Genomic DNA, 27145 nt, shown 5'->3' with positions numbered 1-27145 from the left:
CGCGATGGGCCGAAGTCCGGCTGCTGACAGGCTTCTCCCGCCGACGTGGTTTAAAGCACCTCTGTGCCGGCGGGAACAGGCGGCGCAAGCGGGTCCCGGGGTCCTGGGGGTGGGGGGGGGGGGGCGCGGGGCGATTGGACCCCTGGGGGTGCCCACATGGTGGCCTGGCCCGCGTTCAGGGCCCACCGATCAGTGGGCGGGCCTGTGCCGTGAGGGCACTCTTTTTCTTCTGCCGCTGCCACGGCCTCCACCATGGCGGAGGTGGAAGAGACCCCCTCCACCGTGCATGCGCCGGTGGTGACGTCAGCGGCCGCTGATGCTCCGGCGCATGCGTGGACTCACGCCGACCGGCGAAGGCCTATCGGCCAGCCCCGGCGCTGGTCAGTGTGGCGCCAAAGGCCGTTGGCACCAATTGGCGGAGCGGGAGCCACTCCGGCGCGGGCCTAGCCCCTAAAGGTGCGGAGAATTCCGCACGTTTGGGGAGGCCCGACGCCGGAGTGGTTGGCGCCACTCCGCTACGCCGGGACCCCCGCCCCACCGGTTGGGGGGGGGGGGGGGGGGGGGAGAGAATACTGCCCAGGGTTCCTATTCAGGATGGAGGTTATTGGCCAATGTTTATTTCAATTCATCTGAACATCACTTCCCTTCCTTATCTTTTTAAACTACTCAGCTTTTTTCACCTTTTCTATTGATGTACTTTCAGTTTATTCTGTAAGTGCTTACCTCTGACTTCCTAATGTAATATAAATAATGGGTGTCCTTTTTTCTGTCCATAGTTTCCCACAGCACAAGGTCCTGGTCTGTAAAAGGCAATATCGAAATGTGAAAAGCTCACAATGTAATGATGAAGGTGGAGCCTCTGGTAAGGCCCAACGATCAACATTCACTTAGTAAGAAGAGTCATGGTCATATGCCCTCTTTATTCTACCCCAAGTGCTACTAAAATAATCATTGACACATTTCTTTCTGACTGTAAGGCAATAGAGCCTGATGAAAATTATCTGGTTCATGGCAGTATGTCCCTATTAAAGTGGCTCCGGAGAGCACTAACTGTCGAGGCAGTGATGGGTTATCACTCTGTACAGCAGCAGTTATTCTGTTGTTGGCCTGTTTATTTAAATGTTGTTTCACAAATTAATAGGCAGGTAGCTTCAATATAAAGTACAATTCCTACTCGGTGCTATTCTTTCCGGCAACATCTGTGCATTTGTCAGTGTTATTATGCTGCCTGGGCTCCACTTGGGAAACCAAGAACCGTTATGGAAAGCTTAGTTAAATATTTCTACCAGTTGTGTCATGTAAAGTTGATGCAAAAGCTATTGTGTCCTTTGTGCCTATTTTAAATATAGAATTTTCTGATGGTTTTGAGGGGTATTTGGCATTAGATATGCAGTGGGAGCCAGTGGTCCACTGAGCCAAGTACTCTGCAATTGTTATTCTGTCATAATTTAGCACACATTGATGGGGCTTTGGGGATATCATGGGTGCAATTGGTGATTAAGTGGAGGAATAAATATCTACAATGACCTTCAAGGAGCTGTAAGAGTTGAATTTGCAGCTTGCTGCAAAGTCAGTGTTGTATCATTGGCCTGGTGCATTTTAACTTTCTGAGGTGATTATTTTCATGTTCCCTGACCAGGTTTAGGAAGTGCACTGGAAGGGGCAACATATCTGCCTGGAAAATTTCACGGGAGGTGACTATTTAAAAGCTAAGTGATTCATGGCAAGGCGTGGGGGAGAGGGGGGGGAGGGGGGAGAGAGATATTTCCTGCCTTCAGAATTGCTGAATGTAACTTTATAAGCATGCGCTTTTCCCAAAGGCTGTATGGGAAGGGTGGGAAGGTCTTGAATGGGTTCGAAGTGGCAGACCGAAAGTGAAAATGAATGTAAAGTTGCAATCAAAATGGAGCAAAAAGTAGTACAGCACAACATCTAATTTCCTGCTTGATGGCTGCTTGAGATAGGTGCAGCGGACATTTCCCCTCTTTTGACAGCAAGAGAAGTGTCCCACAAGCTGGCATAAATCGGATTCATGGCCCAGATGTAATGACAGCAAAATGATCACTGCTCCCAATCCTTATACTTCAGAAACAGACAGCAATTTCTGGAGTTTGCACATGCCTAGTTAAAAAAGAAAATCCAAAAGTTGGTGACAGCGATTCTATGTTTCTCCAGAGGATACTTAGAGGAAAGTCCCCACAGACTTAAATCAATTGAAAATTTACCAATTGATGAGAACTTCCATTCCTATGCCCTTAAATCAGGATTCTCCGCCTCCGCATTTGGCAGGCAGGAAAGCCGATGGGGCAGAGAATCCAATGGCATTTCCCCCAATGGCTTCTACGCCGGTGGAATTTCCCATTCAAATTGTCCCCACCTCCCTCCAATGATATAATAGGCATCACGCCATATAAGGTCAGGAACTCCATTACCATACATTTAAATATGATCAGCAACCTTCCCCGCTGTATTATCCCCCTACATTAGGATTTCCCCTGGCTGGGTTTAGAATAAGTCCTGACCAATTGGGACCTGGCAGAGAGAACACGGCGGGAGTGTACAGGAATGTACAGCCTCCAGGGGGAAGAGCATCATGCCCGGGCAGTGCCTAGGCAATTCACTGTCCCAAGGGCATTGCTCGGGAAGTGCTGTGTGGGGCTCCTGTTGGGGAGGTCGCTAGGGGTGGAGGGGTTACCTCGGTGAGGGGGCGTTTCATGTAAATGGCAGGGCGAGGTTCCTTTTTCATCCTAATTCTTCTCTTGAAAGCCGAGGTTCCTGAAGGACGGGCTGATTCGGAGGCTGCCCCGCCAGCGTGGCGTCGTGGGAATCGCTTCCAGGATTTTGTTTGACCAAGTTTCAAAACATATGGCTGAAAAAGCCGGCAGTGGAGCTGTCAGGTTACATCCCACTTTTCCTGCTTGAGTTGACACCTAGTCAAAAAAAGATAAAAATTCTGCCCATCATCTCACTGTAAAATCTTTGTAATAGCTACACAATTATGACAAACAATATTCCAGACATTTTTACATTATTTTAAACATTTGTTTTCATCTTCGATCAAATCTCATGTATGTCCACAAATCATTTGTCATTATCTGTGAAATTGAACTAAAAGTGAAGGGTGATCAGTCCATTTTACTTCCTGGTTTTCTGTCTGTCAGAATACTTCAAAGCATTTGGCTAGTTTCCCTGCTTGATGACTCTGCTGCTGCTGGAAATCCCCTTGACAAGGTGCCCATTAAAACTTACAACAGGAAGGGGAAATTCATGCCTCAATGTTCGTTAGGCTTTGTGGGCATCTTTCTTCGAGGTCAACAGGCACTGCTATTTCACTGCCACTTGAAATCCAGGCCAAAGCTTTGCACTGAGTGCAAGGCTCTAATAGAGGAGGAGGAAGATCTTGAAGAAACTGGCACCACTGAATGCAGTCCCCATAGTGCAGCTTAAAATGAAGACTCCAGCATAATACTATCCTTACTAGCAATGATTGTCCCAGTTGAACAATCAGTTGCGCTCGCCATTGGTACCGCAATATGGGCAATTTTCACCAGTAATCTTTGATTACTTGGTCTATGAATGAGTGAGTAACTTCATTCTTTTTTTTATTCAGAAGAAAGTAGGCAATAAATGAGTGCTATACCATGCTTCCAAAGTTGCTGGCTCTTGTCTCACTATTGCTGCCAGTTAAGAATAAAGCTGGGTGTCATTTGATGCTAAAATCCTACATTGTTAAAGAAAATTTATGTATTTGATCATAATTGATACAAAGGATAATTGGCTTGACTTTGGAACACTAACCAATTATCTTCCAGAAATGTTTGTGAAGAAGCCTCAATGTTTTATGATTGCTGCGATAAGTCTCTGACATGGGGGAATAGACTCCTAATTAGTGTGGCAGTCAAGGTTGATTGGGGCTACAAATGGAAACAGCATGAATTGTTAGAAATGTACATTCTGAAAAATGTGGTTCACAGTGGTCAAACTACTGGTGCCCTTCTATTTCACAATTACTTGTCCATGCATGCTCTGTGCTACAACAAGAATTATAAAAATGTTTAAGACATGCATTTTTGCTAAAACCCATTACAATTTATATTACATTCTGTTGTGTTCTAGTTGTCCATTCTCTTTCCAAACATACTGAACCAATTATGTTGATTTTTGAAAACCTTTAATAAACACACAAGCTTGCCAACAAACATATTATTCGTTATTTCTGTGCTATTTGCAGGAAGCAGTATGTAATGTATAAATGATATTTGTTTATATGTGAAATAATTTTTAGCATATCTGAATTGAGAAATATGAGGTTTTGTGGAGTACGTAATTAAAATACATAATAGATTCAGCAAATGAGTGAAAACGTAATGCATGCAGGAATCTGTCTAGACACTGTCTACCTTGCTAATTGTAGAAGCTTGTGAAGCTTAGAAATAAACCAGCATCAGATTTATATACAAAAATAACAAATCAATGAATCTCATTAAATTTTATATAGCAATTGGACCCACAATTGAATTTTAAATGATGACTTAAGATTTGATATCTTGAGGACTTCATGGTTTGAATATAATTACATTCTTGCGCTCAGTTAAAATAAAATAAAATCTTCCCCTTCTCAAGAAGCAGGAAATTAAGAAACAAAAGCTGATAGTGTAAATAATGAGTGATTCAACCCAATGGATAGGCTGCAGGCTGATCCCGCTGAGGAGGTATGTGGAAAATCATGGACTGTACCCACACAATTTTCCAAGATGATCTTCCCTGTGAGCAATACTTCCCACTGGGAATGTCAGATTGTGGGATCACCCCTGTGGAGAATACTCAGTACTTCATCAGGAAATATAGTGGTTATATGTACCAGTCCCTAAGGCTGATACCACAGGAGCCAGGCAGGTGCTGTGTCAGCAGACATTTAGCTAAGATTCATAACCGGCTTTGTATTACTTTTCCATCTAGCAGGATTTGCCAGCAAACCTTTTAGATTGATCTAACCGGATATTTTAGAGAGGGAGACAAAGCTTCATTTAAATATTGTCGTACATTTTACTAAGATCATTGTTTACTTAAACCAAGGGCAGCACGGTAGCATGGTGGTTAGCATAAATGCTTCACAGCTCCAGGGTCCCAGGTTCGATTCCCGGCTGGGTCACTCTCTGTGCGGAGTCTGCACGTCCTCCCCGTGTGTGCGTGGGTTTCCTCCGGGTGCTCCGGTTTCCTCCCACAGTCCAAAGATGTGCGGGTTAGGTGGATTGGCCATGCTAAATTGCCCGTAGTGTCCTAAAAAGTAAGGTTAAGGGGGGGGTTGTTGGGTTACGGGTATAGGGTGGATACCTGGGTTTGAGTCGGGTGATCATTGCTCGGCACAACATCGAGGGCCGAAGGGCCTGTTCTGTGCTGTACTGTTCTATGTTCTAAGATTGGGCTGGACAATAGTTTGCTTTTCCAGAATGGGTCTCAGGGAAGCTACATAAGCATTGATCTTCAAAAGGGTCCGAGACTGTCAGATCAGTTTTTTACTACATTTTTATTAAAGGCCTCTATAAAGGCTCAAAATGGATTTAGAACAATTAGCAGCTTTTGGGAAGAGCTGTGCAATAAAAAGAAATAAGAAAAGCACAGTGGATGGAAAGGTATGACATTGAATCTGTGGACAAGTGATAGAGCAATACAACATTTGATCCCTTTACCACCCTCCCCTACCCACATCTTCACTGCTTATTGCTTGCAAAAGTATATCTAATAGAAAATGATGGACTTTATTATAAAGGAGGTGAGAGCAGGGCACTTGGAAAATTTCAATGCAATCAAGCAGAGTCAAAATGATTTTGTGAAAAGGAAACCATGTTTGACTAATTTATGAGACCTGTTTGAAGAAGTAACAAGTAATGTGGATAATGGAGAACCTGTAGATGTGGTGTACTTGGATTTCCAAGAGACATCGGACAAGGTGCCACATCAAAGGTTATTACACAAAATAAGAGCTCATGATGTAGGGGATAGCCTTTCAGCATGGATTGAGGATTGATTAGCTACCAGGAAATCACATGCATAAATTGGTCATTTTTGGGTTGACAAGGTGTAATGAGTGGAGTACCACAGGGTCCAGTGCAAAGGCCTCAACTGTTTACAATTAATATCAATGAATTAAATGAGGGGTGCAAAGGCATGGCAACTAAATTTGCAGGTGACGCAAAGATATATAGAACATAGAACATAGAGTGCAGAAGGAGGCCATTCAGTCCATCGAGTCTGCACCGACCCTCTTTAAGTCTTCATTTCCACCCTATCCCCGTAACCCAATAACCCCTCCTAACCTTTTTTGGACACTAATGGCAATTTAGCTTGTCCAATTCCCCTAACCTGCACATCTTTGGATTGTGGGAGGAAACCAGAGCACCTGGAGGGAACCAACGCAGACACTGGGAGAACATGCAGACTCCGTACAGACAGTGACCCAGCGGGGAATCGAACCTGGAACCCTGGCGCTGTGAGGCCACAGTGCAAACCACTGTGCTACCGTGCTGCCTATATAGAGGAAAGTATGCTGTGAAGGGAACATAAGGATGTGGCAGATAGATATAGGGTGCGATTTAACTAAATGGGAACAAAGTCCCATAGCAAGCGTGTTTAGCCGCGAGTTTCCCTGCGCTCACAGCGCCGAGAAACACAAGGCTATCAAATGTCACTCAGGTTAGGTACGAGGCCTTTGGAAAAACGTGCGATTGAGGCCACTCGTAGCCTTTTTTCTGCACTGAGGCGCTCCACTCACCGGAACTCCTCAATGTAGCGAGAGATCAGGACATCATTTAAAATTGGAAGTGCCAACCTGGAATCCACCAGCTGGCAGTGCCACCCCGCACCTTGGCAGTACTAGGCTGGTGCCCAGATGGCACTGCTAGAGTGCCATGCCCAGGGTGGCCAGGTGGCACTAGCATTGCCAGGATACCACCCTGCCCAAATGGCATGCACCTGGGGACCTCCGAGCCCCAGGAAACCCCCACGTGCCATTCCGTCTGGTGCCCATTTGTGGAGACCAGCATTGAATGGTCCTTGCCCGAGGTCTCTGACATGAAGGGGATAGATCCCAATGCCTCTGGTGCCTCGGGAAACTGGGTGTTAGAGTGAGACTAGCCGTCTCGGTCTAATATGCAGACTTGCCAAAAGGTCACCCCGCCCACAATGGGTGGGATTCACATCACATTAGATCTCGCGAGGCATTGGGAGCTGAGTAGATCCCGGGAGCATGGTCTCCCAGCATCTATTGTCCATGTTACAGTTTGACACGCTGATTGTCAGACACAGCGTCACTGTTCGATCGTGACTATAGATAGACTATGTGTGGTCACAAATCTGGCAGATGGGATTTAATGTGGGAAAATGTGAACTTGTTCACTTTGGCATATTACAATAATTAACCTTGCAGTACAGAGAAATCAAGGTGACCTATCATGTGAATCACAAAACATTAGTATGTAGGTACAGGAAGCAAATAGCAACACAAATGGGTAGTTGTTTACTGCAAGGAGAATGGAATATAGGGATGTTTTGTACATGGTTGTACATGGCATTGGTGAGACTGCATGTGGGGTACTGTCTACAGTTTTGGGTCCCCTTATTTCAGATATAGGGCGGGATCCTCCATCCCGCCGCACCCATTTTCTGGTGCGGCGTGCCACCACCGGAAGCAGATCCTCCCTCCCCACAGCCGGCCAATGGGGTTTCCCATTGTGGGCACCCCCAATGCCATTGGGAAATCCACGGGAGTGAGTGCACTGTCAGCAATATGGAGGATCCCGCCAAAGGAGAATCCAGCCCATGATGTAATTGTAGTAGAAACAGTCCAGAGAGCAGCGGGAGAAGTGGGTCAGGCCAGGCGCGGCGGGGAGAGAGCGGGTTGTTTACTCCGATCTAAGGGGAGTTGGACGAGGGAACCGGGGGGCTGAGGAAGTTAAATTGAACAGATGTATCGGGACCGGGTGATTTTTATTTTTTATTTTTACGGAGAGGCGGTGGGTTTATTTTTTATTTTTCGAGGCGGGATGACCGTGGCCCTCGGCGGCGACTTTTTTCCGGGGTGTGTTGAGCGACGGGGAGGAGGTTCAGTTCGGGTGCCAGCCGAGGTGGTGGAGTCAGAGTCATTGGAGACATTTAAGCGACTCTTGGACAGGCACATGGATAGCAGTAAATTGAAGGGATGTAGGTTAGGTTGATCTGTGATTAGGATAAGTGGTCGGCACAACATCCTGAGCCGAAGGGCCTGTACTGTGCCGTACTGTTCTATGTTCCAAGATTCACTTTGCAGAATCCTTGGATGAGGGGTTTATCTTATGAGGAATGGCTGAGCAGGTTGGCTCTGTATACATTGGAAGTTAGAAGAATGAGAGATGATTTTATTGAAGGTCGTGAGGGGATTTGACAGGGTGTATGCTAAAAGGATGTTTCCTCTGATTGGACAACTAGGAGATACAGATTAAAAATAAGGGGATCTCTCTCACATTTAAGACAGAGATGAAGAGACATTCTCCCAGAGGGTAGTGAGCCTGTGGAATTTTCTTCCCCAGAACACATGGAGACAGGATCATTGAATATTTTTAAAGCAAAATTGGATAGATTCTGGACTAAAGGGAGTTAATGGTACAGAGGGCAGACAGGAAAGTGGACTTGAGGCCACATTCAACCATAATCTTATCAAATCGAGCAGCAGGCTCAAAGGGCCAAATGGCCTACTCCTAACTTTTATGTTTGTATTTTTGTGTTGTTGCAGGTTATTAGTACTAGGACTTATTCTGTTTAGCAATCTCAGAGTAACAGTCACGCATCATACCTGGCAGTCAAGCTTAATAGTTCTGGAAATAAGAGCAGGAAGACAATGGCCCTCTTTGAGGAGTATGATAAGGCAAGTCTATCAAACAATACAATCAATGTTTCATATAAGTAGCCCAAGATTACATACCATGTTAAAAGTAAATTACTGCTGATGCTGGAATCTGAAACAAAAACAGAAAATGCTGGAAATCTCACCAGGTCAGACAGCATCTGTAGAGAGAGAACAGAACTAATGTTTTGAATCTGGATAACCCTTCATCAAAGATGCAGAGAACTGAAAATAGGATAAGATTTATACTGCAGTGGGGGTGGCGGGGTGGGGGGAGCTGGATAGAGGGCCAGCAATAGGTGGAGGCTCGGGAGAGGTTGACAAAGATATCATGGACAAAAAGGCTAAGTAGTGTGCACATTAACAGATCAAAATGTGTTCATTGCAGAACAAACTTAGCTACGATGTGGAGATGCCGGCATTGGACTGGGGTGAGCACAGTAAGAGGTCTTGAAACACCAGGTTAAAGTCCAACAAGTTTGTTTGGAATCAGTAGTTTTCGGAGCACTGCTCCTTCCTCAGTTGAATTCATCTGAGGAAGGAGCTGCGCTCTGAAAGCTAGTGATTCGAAACAAACCTGCTGGACTTTACCTGGTGTTGTAAGACTTCTTACAGAACAACGGTAAGCGGTGTGTCTAAAGTACAACCTGGAACAGGGAACAGGTGACCCAAATAGGGTGGGGGAAGGGAGGAGAGGTGGTGGCAAGGTTGAAAGCAGGATGAAAATTGGGATGGAAAAATTAATCAATGGAAGTAATGGAGATAAATTGATAGAAATAAAAATGGGGTGAAAGTGGAAGAGAGAGTTCACAGTCTGAAGTTGTTGAACTCAATGTTAAGTCCGAAAGGCTGCAACGTGCCTAATAGGAAGATGACGTGCTGTTCCTCCAATTTGTATTTGGCTTCACTGGAACATTGCAGCAGGCCAAGGATGGACAAGTGGACATGAGAGCAGGACGGTGAGTTGAAATGGCAAGTGACAGGAAGGTCTGGGTTCTGCTATGGATAGACCAAAGGTGTTCTGCAAAGCAGTCAACCAGTTTGTGTTTAGTTTCTCCAATGTAGAGTAACCGCACTGGGAGCGGCAAATGCAACAGACCAGATTGTAGGAGGTGCATATGAAGTGCTGCCTCACCTGAAAAGAGTGCTTTGTTCTTTGATCAGGGAGGAGGTAAAGGGGCAGGTGTTGCACTTTCTGCGATTGCATGGGAAGGTGCCGTGGGAGGTGTGGTGATATGTATCACTGTAAATACACAAGGGGTTAATCCAAATACACTCAGACTAAATAAACACTAGAGGGAGCACCAGAGACATCATGACACACAGATATTGAACCAATAGGTCAGTAAGATAGGACACGACCAGTGGGCAGTCAAGACACACCCAGAGGTGACACTACCACAAGGGAGCTACCCAGATAAAAGGACAGGGCACACATGCTCTTTCTCTTTCCACACGCGACACAGGGGCCGATCGGAAGCATCACACCCACACGTGGATTAGGGCAGACTGGTTAGTTGGATTGAGTTACTATAGCAAGATTAGCAGGAGAGTCGAATTTAAGTAGGAGAATTGTTAACTGTTCAATAAATGTGTTAAACCTATCTCCAAGTCTGAACCTTCCTTTGTCAGAGTATACATCAAGGAAGCAGCTTATGCTACATGAAGAAGCATAACACAACAGGAGGGACATTGATTCATTTTTCCATCCCCCCTTTTCTCCCCGCTTCCTATCTTTTTTTCCCCTTACCAACATCTCTCCCTCCTCCTACCCCACACCACTAGAGGCATCTGTTCCATGTTCCAAGTTGTTCTTTGATATACTACTTACCTTTGTTCTGCCATTAACAAATTATGACCTCTTAATGTGCCACTATCAGCACCCTTCTTAGCCATGATCCACCACCAGTTACATTTCCTTTGTTTTTTGTCAACGGCATCTTTTTTTTAGAAAATATTTTATTGAAGCATTTGTAATTTTCACAATTTAACATATTGACATTTCTAAAATAACCGGGCGAGTTGACACACAAAATACCCCCTAAAATAACAACAAACAATAAACCACGCACCCCACTTCCCCCGCCCTATTCCCAATTACTCATATACTAAATTCCCTGTTCTTCTTTAACATTACCATGCCTCCTATTTTCTTCCCCCCTCCTTTTCCTCCCTTACTGCTGACGTTCAGTTTTTGTTAAAGAAATCGATGAACGGCTGCCAACTCCGGGCGAATCCCTGTATTGATCGTCTTAGAGTGAACTTGATTTTCTCTAGACTGAGAAACTCGACCATATCGCTGACCCACACTCCGGATTTCGGGGGCTCCGAGTCCCATCTCAGCAAGATTCGTCTCCGGGCCACCAGGGAGGAGAAGGCCAGGATATCGGCCTCCCTCCCCCACTTTGCCCTCGGATCTTCCGCCACCCCAAATATTGCTAATTCTGGACTCGTTATCCTACCTTCCAGCACTTCCGATATAACATCTGCAAATCCCTGCCAGAATTCCCTCAGTTTCGGACATGCCCAAAACATATGAACATAGTTGGTTGGGCGACCCCCACACCTCCCATATCTGTCCTCACCTCCTCGAAGAACCTACTCATCCGAGCTACCATCATGTGGGCCCTGTGGACTACCTTGATCTGAATCAAGCTAAGTCTAGCACAGGACGAGGATGCGTTTACCCTTTTCAAGGCTTTTTCCAGCTCCCCTCCTAGCTTTTCTTCCCATTTCCTCGTCACCTCTCTGATAGGGGCCCCTTCCCGTCAAGGCATCTTTGCCACTCTCTCCCTCGCCTCCAACTATCACTGGTCCTCTATGTAGCCCTTACCTCCCCCACAACACTCTGAATCTCATCCTATTTCCAGTTTTCCCTGGCTCTGACAAAGAGTCATCCAGACTTAAAACATTGGCTCTGTTCGCTCTCCACAGAGGCTGTCAGACCAGCTGAGATTTTCCAGCATTTTCTGTTTTTGCTGCATGTTATGTTGCTGATCAACCTGCTCCATATTTAGTGTGCATTGTGCCTAGTTCTCAAAGAACCTTACAAGTCTACCCTTGCAACTCATGCATCTCCACAACTCAGTATGGCACACATTGGGGTTGCATTATACAGTCAAACACTTTGCTACTCACATGTTTCAAGGGCTTCATCAAATTGTACCAGAACCTCACAGCATGGTGCATGGCCACTACACACACCAAGGTTGACTTACAAAGGGAAGTTTGCAAAGTGAACCTGTACCCATGTGCATCTTAACTACTGACGGAGGCTGTTCCAATATTTACATCACAAAATGGCACATAATATTAAGAAACAAACCCAAATCTAAAGGAGAGTCCTGAAATTATAAGTAATTAATTTCTTTTGAATATGTCACCGGTCTGTTAAAGGAAGATCAAGCACAGGACGAGCACCATGTTGCTGTTATTTATTGTCTTCCTTTTGACTCTCACGTGAGAAAACACTCAGAAAAGTATTCAAGGTTTGATCTAATGTTCCCATGGAGTATGGATGAGAGAATCCTCACTACAACAGTGCAGCACTCCCTTTGGCATGCTTTGAGCGCATCTCCCCACCGGGATCATAGAATTACCTCCCAATAAAAGTTTTTTGTTGGAAGTATTGTTTGTATTTGTTCCTGCTCAATCATTGTAGCCCTGGGAGAGCAGTCTGCCAGTACTATCAGTAGCCCAGAGAAAGTTACAATGTTGAGGACCTAATGCTGAACTTTTATCGCGCATCTAGTTGTGCCGAGCGTTACAATTAGAGTTTGAATATTAACCATGTTTAATAAAATGATTAAATATTCTTCGGGTGGAGTTTTATAGCTGCTCCCGCTGATGGGATTTTACATTCCTGCTGAAGTCAATGGAGTTTTGTAGGGCTCGCTGCCTTTTATAGCCCCATCCACCCCACCGCAACAGGGTCATAGAATTCCTCCCCTGTAGTATGCTAATCATGACTCTGCGAACCGGACAACTCGATACCTCTTCCATTGTTTATTTTTACACGTTTCTTGAATTCCACATAGATTTGTAATCGTAAATAAATTGCTGTACAGAAAGTTTTCAAAAGTGTATGAAAAGCCATACACAATGGTTAACAGGAATGCGTGATTAGCAAGTCACTTTCTTTAAAAAATCCAGCAATGAAAAATAGAAATGGATTAAAAACAGGATGAAAGAAATGGAAGAGAGCTTTTAATTTTTTTAGGCATTTGAAAGCTCACTCCTCTTTACTTGGTACCAGAAAAGCCGAATGCCAAGTCAATGTGTAGGAACACAATAGTCTACAAAGGTCAGAACATTTCCTTCTAGGTTTTATTAAAATTTCTGCAAACTACATCCATCATAAGAAGGGGAAAACTGTGATTATGTTGCAAGAAATAATAATAAACAGAAAATCTTCAGAGGCTTCTCAGTACCTTTTGTGACTCGGAAATGTGTGTATTAACAGTTTTCTGGCAAATGAAATAAATACTCTGATGCTCGGAGAGTCACAGCTTCACACACATTGAAATGGTGTTAGCTGCATTCAGACAATGCTTTCCTAGTGTTTGGTGGTTTACTGGGATTTACAGCTATAAATATATCCATTTCCCTAAGGTATAAACTTAAGACCATTTGAGATGATTGTATCTGTTCCTTACATTTCTTAAAAGGGGGCATTTATGATTTGATGCAGTTCTTGCCTGCAGGACTTATAGGTGTAATTTATTGCCATTTATTCATTTATTGGTAAGACAGATGATGAAATATTTCAACTGATTTTCATACTTTATGTGCTGGGCATGAATCATATTTTGGCATCATAATTTTTGAATGATGAAAATATAATACGATGATGCGTAATAGCATAGCACAGTACAACACAGAACAGGCCCTTCGTCCCTCGATGTTGTGCCGAGCAATTATCACCCTACTCAAGTCAAAGTATCCACCCTATACCAGTAACCCAACAACCCCAACCCCATTAACCTTACTTTTAGGACACTAAGGGGCAATTTAGCATAGCCAATCCACCTAACCCGCACATCTTTGGACTGTGGGAGGAAACCGGAGCACCCGGAGGAAACGCACGCACACACGGGGAGGACGTGCAGATTCCGCACAGACAGTGACCCAGCCAGGAATCGAACCTGGGACCCTGGAGCTGTGAAGTATTTATGCTAACCACCATGCTACCGTGCTGCCCAATGGGCCCGATCTAACGGCCTCGCCACCCGACTCGATAATACGACGAGGCCTTGCCTCTCACGTGATTTACGATACTCAGGGAACCTCGTGAGATCTAGCTAGACCTCGCAAGACGTTGTGATCTGGATCTCGCCCTCACTGGGCGGGATCCAGCTTCTCATATTTATGTGTGAAGTTAGCTTCGCTTAAAAATGTCTGTGCCGGAGGATCCCAAAGCCCAGGATCGAATGCCCACATGTGGGATAGCTCACTGTGGTGCCATTTAGCACTGGTCAACACAGAGGCCCCTAGGTGGTCGGGCTCTGGGAAGGGTGGCACCCTGGCACCCCCAATGCCACATGGGCACCTTGGCACTGCCACCCAGGCACCCTGGCAGTTCAACGCTAGCATCCTGGCATTGCACAGGTGGTACTGCAAAGCTGGCAGGGGCACTGCCAGTTGTGGCTTGTTTACTTTGTGCAACTTCCTGAGTCGGCCTGCTTTCACCCTTTCTCCACACTTCTTAACTAATATCACTCATCACTCAGAGATAGGATATTAACATTAAAGGCAAATATGTGTCTCTTAATATGACATTAGATGGCTTTTTAAATTTAATGTTTGGAATTGTGTCCAAACATAAAGTAGTGAAGTTTTAGAAGTTAATAGTACTTACTGTCTCGTATTCACCACTGTCCTGTAATTTATTAAGTAAAACATTCATTTCATGCATTTGCTAATGAGCTATTGCAGATGGACTGTCAGTCTCCATATAGCTAATTCTGTATGCATATGAAATCACACATATAAGTTCAGCACACACTTGAGTGACTATGATTGATGTCATTTTAAAAAATAGGTTTTGGCCTGACCTTTCCGCATTAAGATGAAAATAAGATTGTATAAATAGCATCAAGGTTAAAAAACATTATTCTGCTTCATTTGACATGCTTCACACAATGTAGGAGTTAAGCCTAGCTTGATTGATTTTGGAAAAATGACATGAATTAATATTAATAAACAAATGTGGTCTTGATTTCAGTCATGGGAGATACTGCTTTTGGTTCTTCTACTTCCTTCTTCTGGATACCTCCAGCATCTATGAAATGGTGCTGCTTGGTTTTTCTCAAGAAGCAGGTTAGGGTTTCTGCTCCGAACATTGTGTTGTGTCAGATTGGATCAGTTCTTCAGTCCTACACCAGTTTATCTATCAAATTAGAGACTTTTTCCCAGTTTTTACGTATTGCTAAGTTTCCATCCATCAGACACCAAGGGTGCAATTTTCCAGAAAGAATTCTAAGTGCAGTAGCGAGCAGGAATTGTCGTGAGTTTCCCGGCGGCCGGTGTGGTGAGGTCGGCAACACAATATAACGTTGATTTGCCCAGTTAACAAGTCCCTACGGGCTTCTCGCCACAACGAAGGCTCACCAGCTGAGTCATCGTGACCGTGCTTGCCAGCACCCCCGCTAACAAGGTCAAGCAGCACTTACGCAACATTTGCCCAATGAACACCACTCAGCTCACAGCCGTGGTGCCGAGATGAGGACCTGGGGACAAGGACCCAGCGAAGCTCCGAGATGCAGTCGATGCCAGGAGGGATGTCCTGTTCCCCCGAGAGTCCACAGGGCAGCTGGGATGAAGTGGCAGCGGCTGTCAGCTCAGGAACTGTGACCAGGGGGACTGGCTTCCAGTGCCGCAATAGGTCAACGACCTACACCAGGCAACACGGGTGAGTTGACACTAACCGGAACAACTCTCCGAGACCTATCCGCCCCACGCAAGCATCCTGCCCCCTCAAACCTCCCCGCAGCACCCAACCCTCCCTTCACCCCCCTCCCCCTCCAACACCCACCACCCTTCCTTCACCACCACCGCCCCCTCCCCCCGCGCAACAATGTGAACCACATGTGTGGCTAACGATGCCTTCTCTGTATCTCCGCAGGAGAAGCACTCCCACTCGCCGGGGAGGGCCCAGACTGGCAGATGGGGTGCCGGACATAAAAATCCTCACGAACTTCAAGGACCGGGCTCTGGAGTTGACAGTGGTGGCCGAGGACAGATTGTTCACCCATACGGAGGCTGGCGGACGCCGCAGGGGTGAGGATCTACCGGGCCCCATCCAGAGGACTTGTCAAACGTGAGTTGTTATTGCCATACATACTAACCCATCCCTCGAACTGACCACATGTCCATTTTCCTGCAGGTCCTCCAGCCGACGGTGCCGGCCCATCCAGGGTGGACCCCTTCCTTGCCCCCTGAGACGACCTAGGAAGAGAGCTCCGAGGTTGCCACAATTAACAGATCACAGCTGTCATCCCCACCCTCCACCAGCTCAGACACACAGGTACAATGGGAGATGTTAGTGTTGAGGATTCTGAGGCTCAAACTGGTGAGCATCACCCAGTTGTTGATGTGTACATCAGGTGGAGGCAGGAACGCCCAGGCGAGAGGTCTGCTGAATCAGGACTCAGCTGGGTCCCAGCCTGATGCTGATCCTCTGGACCAGGCTTTCTGAGAGCTGATGGAGACGTTAGGTAGCAGCTGGGACATTCAGAAGGAGACGTCAGCAACACTCCAGATCCATAGCTATTTGGAGGAGTCCCTAAATCTATGGGCGCAGGAGATGTCCCTGGCAATGCGTGGCACCTTGGCCAACACTGCTAGGGTGGCAATCGCAGTTCAGAGCCTGGTTGACGATGTCAGCAGCGTTATTGGAGGAGTCCACGGCGTGGCGCAGTCAGTGACAGCTATGGCTGAGGGCCTTGGCAGAATGTCCGACTCGCTGGGAGATGTGACCCAGTACCTGGCTGACAGGATGATGCACTGCTGGACATGTCCCGGTCTCAGGTGGGAATAGCCGAGGCGCTGCAGAGCTTGTTGCCGTCGCAGGTAGGCATTGCCGAAGCACTGCAGAGCATGGCCCAGTCACTGAGGAGCATCACCGAGGGCACTGACACGGTGGTGCAAACATTGGGGAGCTGCCAGGGCTGGCAGAGCCAGATGAAGCAGGAGCAACCAGGGCTCAAATCAGTTGCTCCTCTATCCCAAGGTGAACCCCAGGGCGCTATGGGCACTGACCAGGAGGAAGCGGCGCTGGATTCCACCCCTCTGATTAGGCTGTGTCTCACAGTCAGCGCATGGGACAGGGCCTCACGGCTGTGCATGTGCCACCAGGTGCGCTGGGGCCTTCCGGCCCCCGAACCCCTGGGGATGCCCACCAGGGGCATCAAAGGCCACGGGACATGGTAAGCAGCTGACAGCCTCCACCTCTGATGTGCATCCTGACGACACACCTAGACATAGCGGTTCAGCAAGGAAGGCAAAACATGTTGAAGATCACTGAGGACACCAGGGGAGGGGAGAGAGGGTAGGTAAGGAGTGAGGTAAGGGGTGAGGGGGTGGTGGGGAGAGTGGGGCAGCAACATGGGTGAGTGGGGAAATGTTGGACACCTGTGAAACATTACAAACCCTTCACCACAACCAGTATGATGCCTATGCCACATTCTTCCACAATGCGGCCGATCTCCGAACTCTTAACCCATCTCTCCAGGAATGCCCCCCATGGGAACACCCCATGCAGGTGAGGGTGTGAACAAGCATTCAGCAGACAGACAGGAATCAGACTGTGGCAGAGGTTGTGGAGCACTAGCTCTCTGCGGGTTGTCATCACCCCCTGCCCTCAACAGTGATCCGCTGGCAGTACCCACACAGTCACAACACCCTTGATCGATGGTACACAAACCCCAGGAGGGTGGAAAATGGGGGGTGGGGGAGTGTAGCGTTCTGGCGCTTGGCTGGTTGGAATAAATGTACTAATGAATGTCTAGTTCTTAGACAAGTTAAAGTTTTATTATTTAACAATTGTGTGGTTAAGATAACTATAAGAACACTATCAAAAACTACTAACTATAATAAATTAATTACAAGCTACTACAAATTCTAACTATCCACTATGAAGACCCTCTATTGACTCCCTGAGGTAACAGTGTCACCCGGTTGCTCTCTACTGCCACCTGCTGGCCAGAGGTCTTGTCTATCACTATATACATGACTGGTTATGCATGTCATCACATCCACTTTCCTTTGGAAATGTAAAGTTTTACATACATTATCTCAATTCACGATATAATATACATAATATGCATAATGTGTTCCTTATTTACATATTTACAGTTCTTCACAAGTTCAATCTTCTTGTTTTCTTCTGTGTCTTGTCGACCTTCCGAGCATTGGTTCAACCGATGAGTTTACTTGATTTTCACTTGTCAAAGTTGATTCTTGCTGTTTTTCTTGACTTTACAGGGCTGGTTTAGCACAGGGCTAAATAGCTGGCTTTTAAAGCAGGCCAGCAGCACGGGTTCAATTCCCGTACCAGCCTCCCCAAACAGGCGCCGGAATGTGGCGACTAGGGGCTTTTCACAGTATCTTCATTTGAAGCCTACTTGTGACAATAAGCGATTTTCATTTCATTTATACATTTTCATCTTGTTCTGGCTCGGGATGCTGAGGTATCTCTTGTTCTGTTGTCCTTGAATTGCTTATAATATCATTTATGATTCCATAACAAAAGGTTGCTGAACCTTCAGCAAGGCTCTCCTGTTTCGTCTTAAAACTTGCCCATCTTCAGTAATGATATATGATTGAGGACCATTTTGATTGTAGTACCTTAGCACATTTCCACCATCTGTTTCCATCAGGACCTTCCACCCTGACTGTGTCATCTTCTTTTAATGTTTGCAGCCTTCTTGTCATTTTGCCATAGTACCTCTTCTGCCTCCTTTTTTGAAAGTGAGCTGCCTCACATGCTTTCGAATTGTTTGCTCCAATGGAATGTATGGCAAGGTTGTTCTCAGCTGTCCGTTCATTGACAACTGCGAGGGAGATAATCCGTTTACCAGTGGTGCTGCTCTGTAACTCAACAGTGCAAGATATGGCTCAGCCCGGCTGTCCATAGCTTTTTTGAACAGCTGCTTCGCAATGTGAACACCATTTTCCGCCCTCCAGTTTGATTGTGGATACAGAGGGCTCGTAGTTATAAGCTAAAAATCATATGTTTGTGCGAACTCTGTCCATTCATGACTGCTAAAACATGGACCATTGTCACTCAATGTGGCTTCACAGCACCAGGGTCCCAGGTTCGATTCCCTGCTGGGTCACTGTCTGTGCGGAGTCTGCACGTTCTCCCAGTGTCTGCATGGGTTTCCTCCGGGTGCTCCGGTTTCCTCCCACAATCCAAAGACATGCAGGCTAGGTGGATTGGGCATGATAAATTGCCCTTAGTGACCAAAAAGGTCAGAAAGGGTTATTGGGTAACGGGGATAGGGTGGAAGTGAGGGCTTAAGTGGGTCGGTGCAGACTTGATGGGCCGAATGGCCTCCTGCACTGTATGTTCTATGTTCCATGTTCATGACAATTTGAGCACAGTAAGAAGTCTTACAACACCAAGTTAAAGTCCAACAGATTTGTTTCGAAGCACCAGCTTTCGGAGCACTGCTCCTTCCTCAGGTGAATGGATTCAGGATTCACCTGAGGAAGGAGCAGTGCTCCAAAAGCTAGTGATTCAAAACAAACCTGTTGGGACTTTATTCTGGTGTTGTAAGATTTCTTACTGTGCTCACCCCAGTCCAACGCCAACATCTCCACATCATGATAATTTGAGGTATTATATGGCAAGCAAAATGTCTTCAGTATGCTTAATGACACACCTAGCTGATAAGTTTGCTAATTGTACCATTTCTGGAAAGTTAGAGAAATTGTCCATCACTAACAGGTATTCTTTTCCCATCAGGTAAAACAGGTCCATTCCTACTTTCTGCCATGGACTTGCAATGATTTCGCTCATTTGTATTGTTTTTTTTTTCGCTTTCTCGGCTGAAATTTTTGACAGTCAGGTTGCACAATTTTCGATCATGACTTGAATATCTTGATTGATACCCGGCCAGTAAACCGTTCCACTGACTCGTCTTTTACATTTTTCTATGCCTAAGTGCCCTTCATGAATCTTTTTCAGAAGTATCGGTCGTAACGATTTTGGAATTACTATTCTGTTTTACCTTCGCAAAAAAACCATTAGCTGCACTTAGCTCTGCTCTGATGTTATAGTAGTTAGAGCAGGATCCTTTTGACCATCCCTCTGTGAGATACATTATTATCTTCTGCATCTTTAGTGGTTTCATCTCTTATTAGTTTTGACTTTCCATCTGAGACCGGAAAGGATTCCGTCACAAAATTCACTTGTGTTTGTCCGTCCTAATCCAAATGTTGGTCTTCTTTCATGTCCGTAGGTTGTGATATTGCGTCTGCTACAATGAGATGTTTACCTAGCATGTAGATGAGATCAAAATCATGGGCTGGATTATCCGTTTGGGAGACTAAGTCCCCACGCCGGTGTGAAAACTGTGGTGTTTTACGCAAGGAAAACTGGCGCAAACCAGCCATCGATTCCCTGCTCTGGGGGCGGCTAGCAAAAATAGTCCCCTAACTTCTGCCGGCTCACGTGCCACAGTCCCCCCCCCCCCCCCCGCCACAGTGCCCCTAGCCCTGAATAATGCCCTCCTCGCCTGCGGATTGACCCTCCCCCAACACTGGTGGTCTGGGACTGAGTCCGCAGCCGTCACGCTGAGTTCCCAACGTGTGAGACCACATGCGTCCCATATCGGAGACTCGGCCGGTCGGGAACAGAGCCTGGGAGGCAGGCCTGATGCAATGGCCTGAGGCCGTGGATCCGGCATGCTTTTCAGGGGGTGGAGCATCGCAAAAGCGGCACTGCCCCGATTTTGTCGTCATGGGGGATTCTCCGCCCTGTCGCCGAACACGATTTCGGAACGGGACCTGTGGGTCATTGCAGGCACAGTGGGAATCAAGGTCTGGAGTAGGTTCATTGATGGCAGGCTGGATAGCCCTGACGTCTCTGTGGGGCTGGGTGGACCTCCTACAAACAGCAGGCAGGGAAGATCTGCACATTGCAGCGTAGTGGTCTTGTTTGCCACACTGCAGGCAGCGTCGGGACTTCGCGGGACATTGCCGCTTTACGTGGGCGGAGCCGCAGTTGCCGGAGCGTCGGGACATTTGTTGCGCCACCGCGCATGCGCGGGGTGATCCAGTGTAGCACGCACCTGCGCGAAGCAGTCCATGAAGTCAGCACGCTCGCTGCATGTAAGCGCGGGACTCCGCGGAAAGCGTACGAAATGGCCGCCATCGTTCAGATCCAAAGCCTGAAAGATTTCATCATTTGGACCCGTTCTGCCTTGTAAGGGGCTTGCCGCACCGTTTCAGCGGCCTGGATGCAGGAGTAGCGCGGGGAGGCATGTACATGAAGTACACGGGTCTCAATGGCCGTAGAGAGAGTGAGCTGCTTTACTTTTAGTAGCTGCTGGCGCAGGGGCTCAGATTGAACACCAAAAACAATCTGGTCACGGAGCATGGAGTCAGAGGTGGACCCGTAGTTGCAGGACTGTGCAAGGACGCGGAGGTGGGTAATAAAGGACTGGAAAGGCTCGTCCTTACCCTGAGTTCGCTGCTGAAACATGTATCTCTCGAAGCTCTCGTTGACCTCGACCGCGCAGTGTCTGTCGAACTTCAGAATTATGGTCTTGAACTTCGATTTGTCCTCCCCCCTCATCGAAGGTGAGCAAGTTGTAAATGTGCAGAGCGGTCACCGGCTGTGAAGAGGAAGAGAGCAATCTTCCGTGCGTCCGAGGCAGCTTCCAGGTCCCTGGCTTCGAGGTACAGCTGGAAGCGCTGTTTGAAATGTTTCCAGTTGGAGCCCAGATTCCCGGCAATGCGGAGAGGCGGCGGCGGGCAAATGGAGTCCATTCTGTAGGATGGCGCGAGACTGGTGGAAGGCAGATCACTGAAAGGTGGGTCTCAGCAGTGCGAGCATCCCTCAACTCCTGGAACCATGAAGTATTGGCTAGTGTAGACTTGAGAGATGAACAGACACTTCCAACACTGATGAAGGTTCAACTCAATTTTTTAACTACTTCTAACTAACTAACACACGATGACTGTGTGTCTAAATGATGCTAACTTAAACTAGAGACCTAAGCCTTGTCCGAACCAGTTGATTCTCTCAGCACGTGTTGTAAGTCTGTGCTGGGCTGGATGTGTTCTTGTTACACTCAGAGGCAGCACCCAGAATGAGCGGGAACCGCGGTGCCCTCTGCCTTTATAGTGTGTGTATTCTAACTGGTGATTGGCTGTGGTGTTTGTACATGTTGATTGGTCCCTGTGTGTGTCCATCAGTGTGTGCCTGCACCATGATATACTGGTGAATATTATGACACATACCATAAGGAATTTGTAGAGGGTGTGAAACTGACAAACAGAGGTGGCTCCCACCCCGGGACCCTCCATTTCCCCAATGATCACCCCCCCCCCCCCACCAAGAACACCTGCACATGCACACCCGACCGTAGTGGGCTGACCCCAAAGGAACCCAGACCATGTACCTCTGACATCCGCACATAACATTACCTAGACTGGGCGCTGGTCCCCGCCCCGTTGCACTCACCCGCCCTCCGGCCGTGGACATGTTCTTGGAGCTGTGCCCCATCCCTTCGGAATTGTGATGTTGGCTGCTGTGTCCATGGTGTTGCCTCTCACATTGTTGGGCACAGTGTCCAGGCCTTGTGGTCACATTGGGATGCTAGGCAATTACTCCAACATGTTACATGGTCCGCCCACCTACGCGAATCCACTTGGGATGAGTGAAGTGGTCACTTAACCATGAATACCAATTCAGTAATAGCCTTCAGCCACACGGCCAGAGGCATCAGCAGTCGGGGGGAGGTTGCTGATAGTCGTTGGGGCAGACAGGTCGGGACAAGAGTTGCCCCCGGAACTGGTACACATGGGTTGGTATGGTGGAACTAAGTGCGGTTGCTAGCCAGCGGTCCCCACTCTCATGGCGGGCCACCCAGCCGAGGGTGCCCCCCACCCAAGGGTGCCCCCTGCTGAGCACTGGGGCGGGATGTCTCCGAGCACTGGGCTCTTTGCCTGTGAACAAAGATTGTTACTTACCTCCTTGGCTCCTCGCAGAAGCCCTTCCGCCAGGTTCATGATTTTAAAAAGGAGTATTAATCGGCGCAAGCGTGACCACTTGCTGAGTTGGCAACTGAATCATGGGAGCCCATCGGATGTAGGTTGGCTCCCGTTAATTGTATGGAAACAGGGCTTAAGTGGGGATTATTGGCATCTCGCCACACTACGGTGGGATCCTGATCTGACCTCCTGGAGCGGTTCTCTACTGTTTGGCGCCCGGTGCGGTTCTTGTTTTTGGCCTCTTCCGCTATTCACTGGCCTCGTCACTCTCTCGCTCAAGCGCAGCGAGGCCTGACAATCACACCCAATTGTTCAGACCATATTCACAAGTAGTCAGTGTTATGTTTTTTTTTAAATCTTCTCTGGATCACACTTTAACCTTCAAAATTCAGTGAAATATTTGCCAAATGAATGCAGCCTTTTCTTGTAATTTAAGCCTTTGCACCTGATACCATTCTGGTCCATATTTCAGCACTACCTCAGTGTGAAGCAGAGAGATGTGTTTTATGATGCAATTAACTCACCAAATACAATTCAAAATAGTAAGGGATTTGTTATTAAGTTCCAGCAGTTCACACAAACATTTACACCATTTGGGCATGGCGTTGCTCTTTCTCTTGTGCTTTACAAGAGGCTGGTTTCACATGCGTGATCCTTTCCCCTGGCCTGGCAATAGCCCACTTGCATTCGATAACTTACCATATACTGAACCCCAATCTGTACCACCCTCTAACACACGTACAGGGCCAGTATCTGAACTGGTAAGTGTGATTGTCAAATCTTCATCAGGAGTCTGTTATTGTTGATACCTTTCATGGTGAGACTGCACTGCCTGATGGGCAAATCCAGAGAATTCCTACAATGCAGAAGGAGGCCATTTGGCCCATCGAGTCTGCACCGACCCTCCGAAAGAAGACTCTACCCAGGTCCACTCCCTTGCTCACTCCACCCTATCCCTGTAATCCTGCACATCCCTGGACACATTTAACAATCCACCTAACCTGTACATGCTTGTGGACTGTGGGAGCAAACCAGAGCACCCGGAGGAAACCCATGCAGACAGAGGGAGAACGTGCAAACTCCACACACACAGCCATCCAAGTTCAGAATCGAACCCGGGTCCCTGGAGCTGTGAGACAGCAGTGCTAACCACTGTGCCGCTGTGCTGACATCAATTCATGGGTATCTGAAAGTAAAAATGCAGGAGGAGAGTGTTGGGTGAGGTGGAGAGGAAGATGCCCATGGTCTCAACATCTGCAGCTAGCATTCAGGCCTGACAGCAGGATAAGTGGGATTTGAGTACACGCATAAGACAGCAATATAACATCATCTGAATGTGAACACTGACACTGAATACAACAACCTTAGCAACTACCAGCCCTATAGTGCAGAGCACCATCTCCTCCAAAGAGTTGAGGGGATGCAGGCAAGCCTATCCACCGCTGGTTTTCTCCTGCTCCTTATGCTTGTGTGACATCTTGTCCTGCTGTAGTTAATTGGTTGGTTGTATTGGAGTTGTGAGAGTTGATATGAAGCAGGCAGCATTGGTAAGTATGTAAAGGTAAGGTGGAACATCTGCATGTTAGCCATATGTTCTGATTGTTGATGGATGAGTGAGGGGGCTGTGATACTTTGTGCAATTTGAGAGTTGGATGGTATGGTGGATTTGGTATTCACTGAACTTAATTCTCATTTGAAAACCACAGTTGAATCTGCCTCCTCTCAGACATTGCATTTTGGATCTGAACCACTTGCTGCGTAAAAAGTTTTCCTCACCTCGGTGTTGGTTCTTTTGCCAATCACCTTAAATCTGTGTCCTGTGTGTCCTCTGGCTCTCAGCTCTTCGGTGGCAACAATTTCTCTCTGTCCAATCTGTCTCGACCCTTCATAAATTTGAACATCCTGATAAAATCAGCTCTCAACTCTCCACCTTCTCTCTAAGGAGAACAACCCCAGCTTCTCAAATCTATTCAATTAACTGAATCCCTGGAGCCATTTTCATCAATCTTTTCTGCACCCTCTCTAAAGTCTTCACATCCTTCCTAAACTGTCATGCCACAATATTCCAGGCACAATATTCCAGGCCAAACAAATATTTAATCGAGTTTTATCGTACCTTTCTTGTTTATTTCTGTTTTCGTTTTTATTGTCACAAGTAGGCTTACATTAACACTGCAATGAAGTTACTGTGAAAAGCCCCTAGTTGCCACATTCCGGCGCCTGTTCGTGCATGTACTCTATCCTGCTGTTCATAAGGTTAGGAATCCCAGGTGCCTTTTAACCACTTTCTCAACCTCTGCTGTCACCTTCGGCAATGTGTGCATGTACACCCCAGATCCTTCTGTTAATTCCCCCTCTTTAGAATTGTGCCTATTATTTTATATTTTCTCTCTTCCTTCCAAAATGTATCACTTCACAATTCTCGACCTTTCCGCCAATGGGAGAAACTTCTCTCTACCTCTCCTGTCTGGATTCCTCATGATTTTGAACACCTCTATCAAATCTGCTCTTAATCTTCTCTCAAAGTAGACCATACCCAGTTTGGGGCATTTACTCAGCTTTGGACATTTTTGAACCAAGTCCTGTATTTCTTCTCATTTTTGTTGTTGTTTTCTTTGTCCAGCATCACTACAGCTGAGAGGCTGGTGCACAACTTGGAACCAGGTAGCTGCAAGAGCCTTGAAGTCATAGAAATTCAATTCAGCTGGTGGTGAAAAACAGGCAAGACCAGATTAGCTGCTGTTCTGCACCATGCTTGAGGTTCAGTTCTGTTGCAGTCACCGTCCAAAACAAATTTCAACCACACTATGCCTAAAAAGCAATATTGTAACAACTGACTTTATTCTCTGTTAGAAGTCATGTGTATCTCTTCCAGTTCGGGCAGCACGAGTGGATAGCCCTGTGACTTCACAGCGCCAGGGTCCCAGGTTCGATTCCCTGCTGGGTCACTGTCTGTGCGGAGTCTACACGTTCTCCCCGTGTCTGCGTCGGTTTCCTCTGGATGCTCCGGTTTCCTCCCACAGTCCAAAGATGTGCAGGTTAGGTGGATTGGCCATGATAAATTGCCCTTAGTGACCAAAACAAGGTTAGGAGGGGTTGTCGGGTTACTGGGATAGAGTGGAAGTGAGGGCTTAAGTGGGTCGGTGCAGACTCGATGGGCCGAATGGCCTCCTTCTGCACAGTATGTTCAATGTTCTATGTTTGGTTCAGTTTGCCATTTGCTTTGTGACGTTTCAGTGGATACAATCTTTATTTTTTTTGTATTGTTCTAGTTCACACCTTCCATCCACCAAATGATCAGTCTTCAAATGATGTGAAATGCGAAGCTATTAGTCCCCTACCAGATCACAGAAAAGGTGCCACAGAGTGTGCAGGCTGCCCACTGCCATCTTCAAAAGAAACAGCAACTGAAGATTCGTGGATAGGCTCAACTCCATCACTGTGCTCTACGGAGAGTAAGAAAAGTAAATTTGGCTGCCAATCAGCAAGCTCACAAATTCACAATAAAACCACTGAAGGTAGGTTTATTGATTACTACAATGTTGATCAGGACGCGATAAATTAGAAGTTACATTCACGTTAAACTAAAGATTCCTGGGGGCATAATCCACTGGTATAGTTCACCAGAACATAAACCTCGAACTAGGCCAGAGAACCATCAACCCAACTACCTGGGCCAAGTTCATTTACATTCTTGGGATGGGCTGCTGGAATCTGCCCAAGGTGCATCAAAGGTCCTGGCATAACCTAATCTGAATGCAAAGGAGTGCACTGTCATTTTGTCTGAAATGTCTCAATTGGGACAAAGAAAATAAAGTTTTTGTAAATTTTCAGGTCCTAGGCTTCTGCTGAGCTAAAGAAGATTCTCTTATTCCGAAGCAAACACTTTCCTTGTGAAACCTTGAAGCCCACAGAAGCCTGCCTCAATGGGATTCAAAATAGATATTTTCTGCGGTGATTTCCACAGAAGCCTTTCAAAGACATAATAATTATTATTAGGTAGAATTTCCCAACACTGCCTCAGAAATTCATCCAACAGGGCCT

General features: G+C 46.7%; 1 protein-coding gene across 1 annotated transcript in view; it reads left to right on the top strand.

The window, feature by feature from the left end:
* LOC119973103 (myoD family inhibitor domain-containing protein 2-like) overlaps positions 1 to 27145 on the top strand; it is a 129898-nt gene that overhangs the window by 94366 nt on the left and 8387 nt on the right. The window contains exon 3 of the mRNA XM_038810646.1: positions 26374 to 26619. Coding sequence (XP_038666574.1) covers positions 26374 to 26619 — 246 coding nt within the window. The remainder of the gene's footprint in view (positions 1 to 26373; positions 26620 to 27145) is intronic.

This window comes from Scyliorhinus canicula, chromosome 11, assembly GCF_902713615.1.
Source record: "Scyliorhinus canicula chromosome 11, sScyCan1.1, whole genome shotgun sequence".
NCBI lineage: Eukaryota > Metazoa > Chordata > Chondrichthyes > Carcharhiniformes > Scyliorhinidae > Scyliorhinus > Scyliorhinus canicula.
The sequence above is the reverse complement of the archived record's forward strand: the minus strand, read 5'-3'. Positions and strand labels throughout refer to the sequence as shown.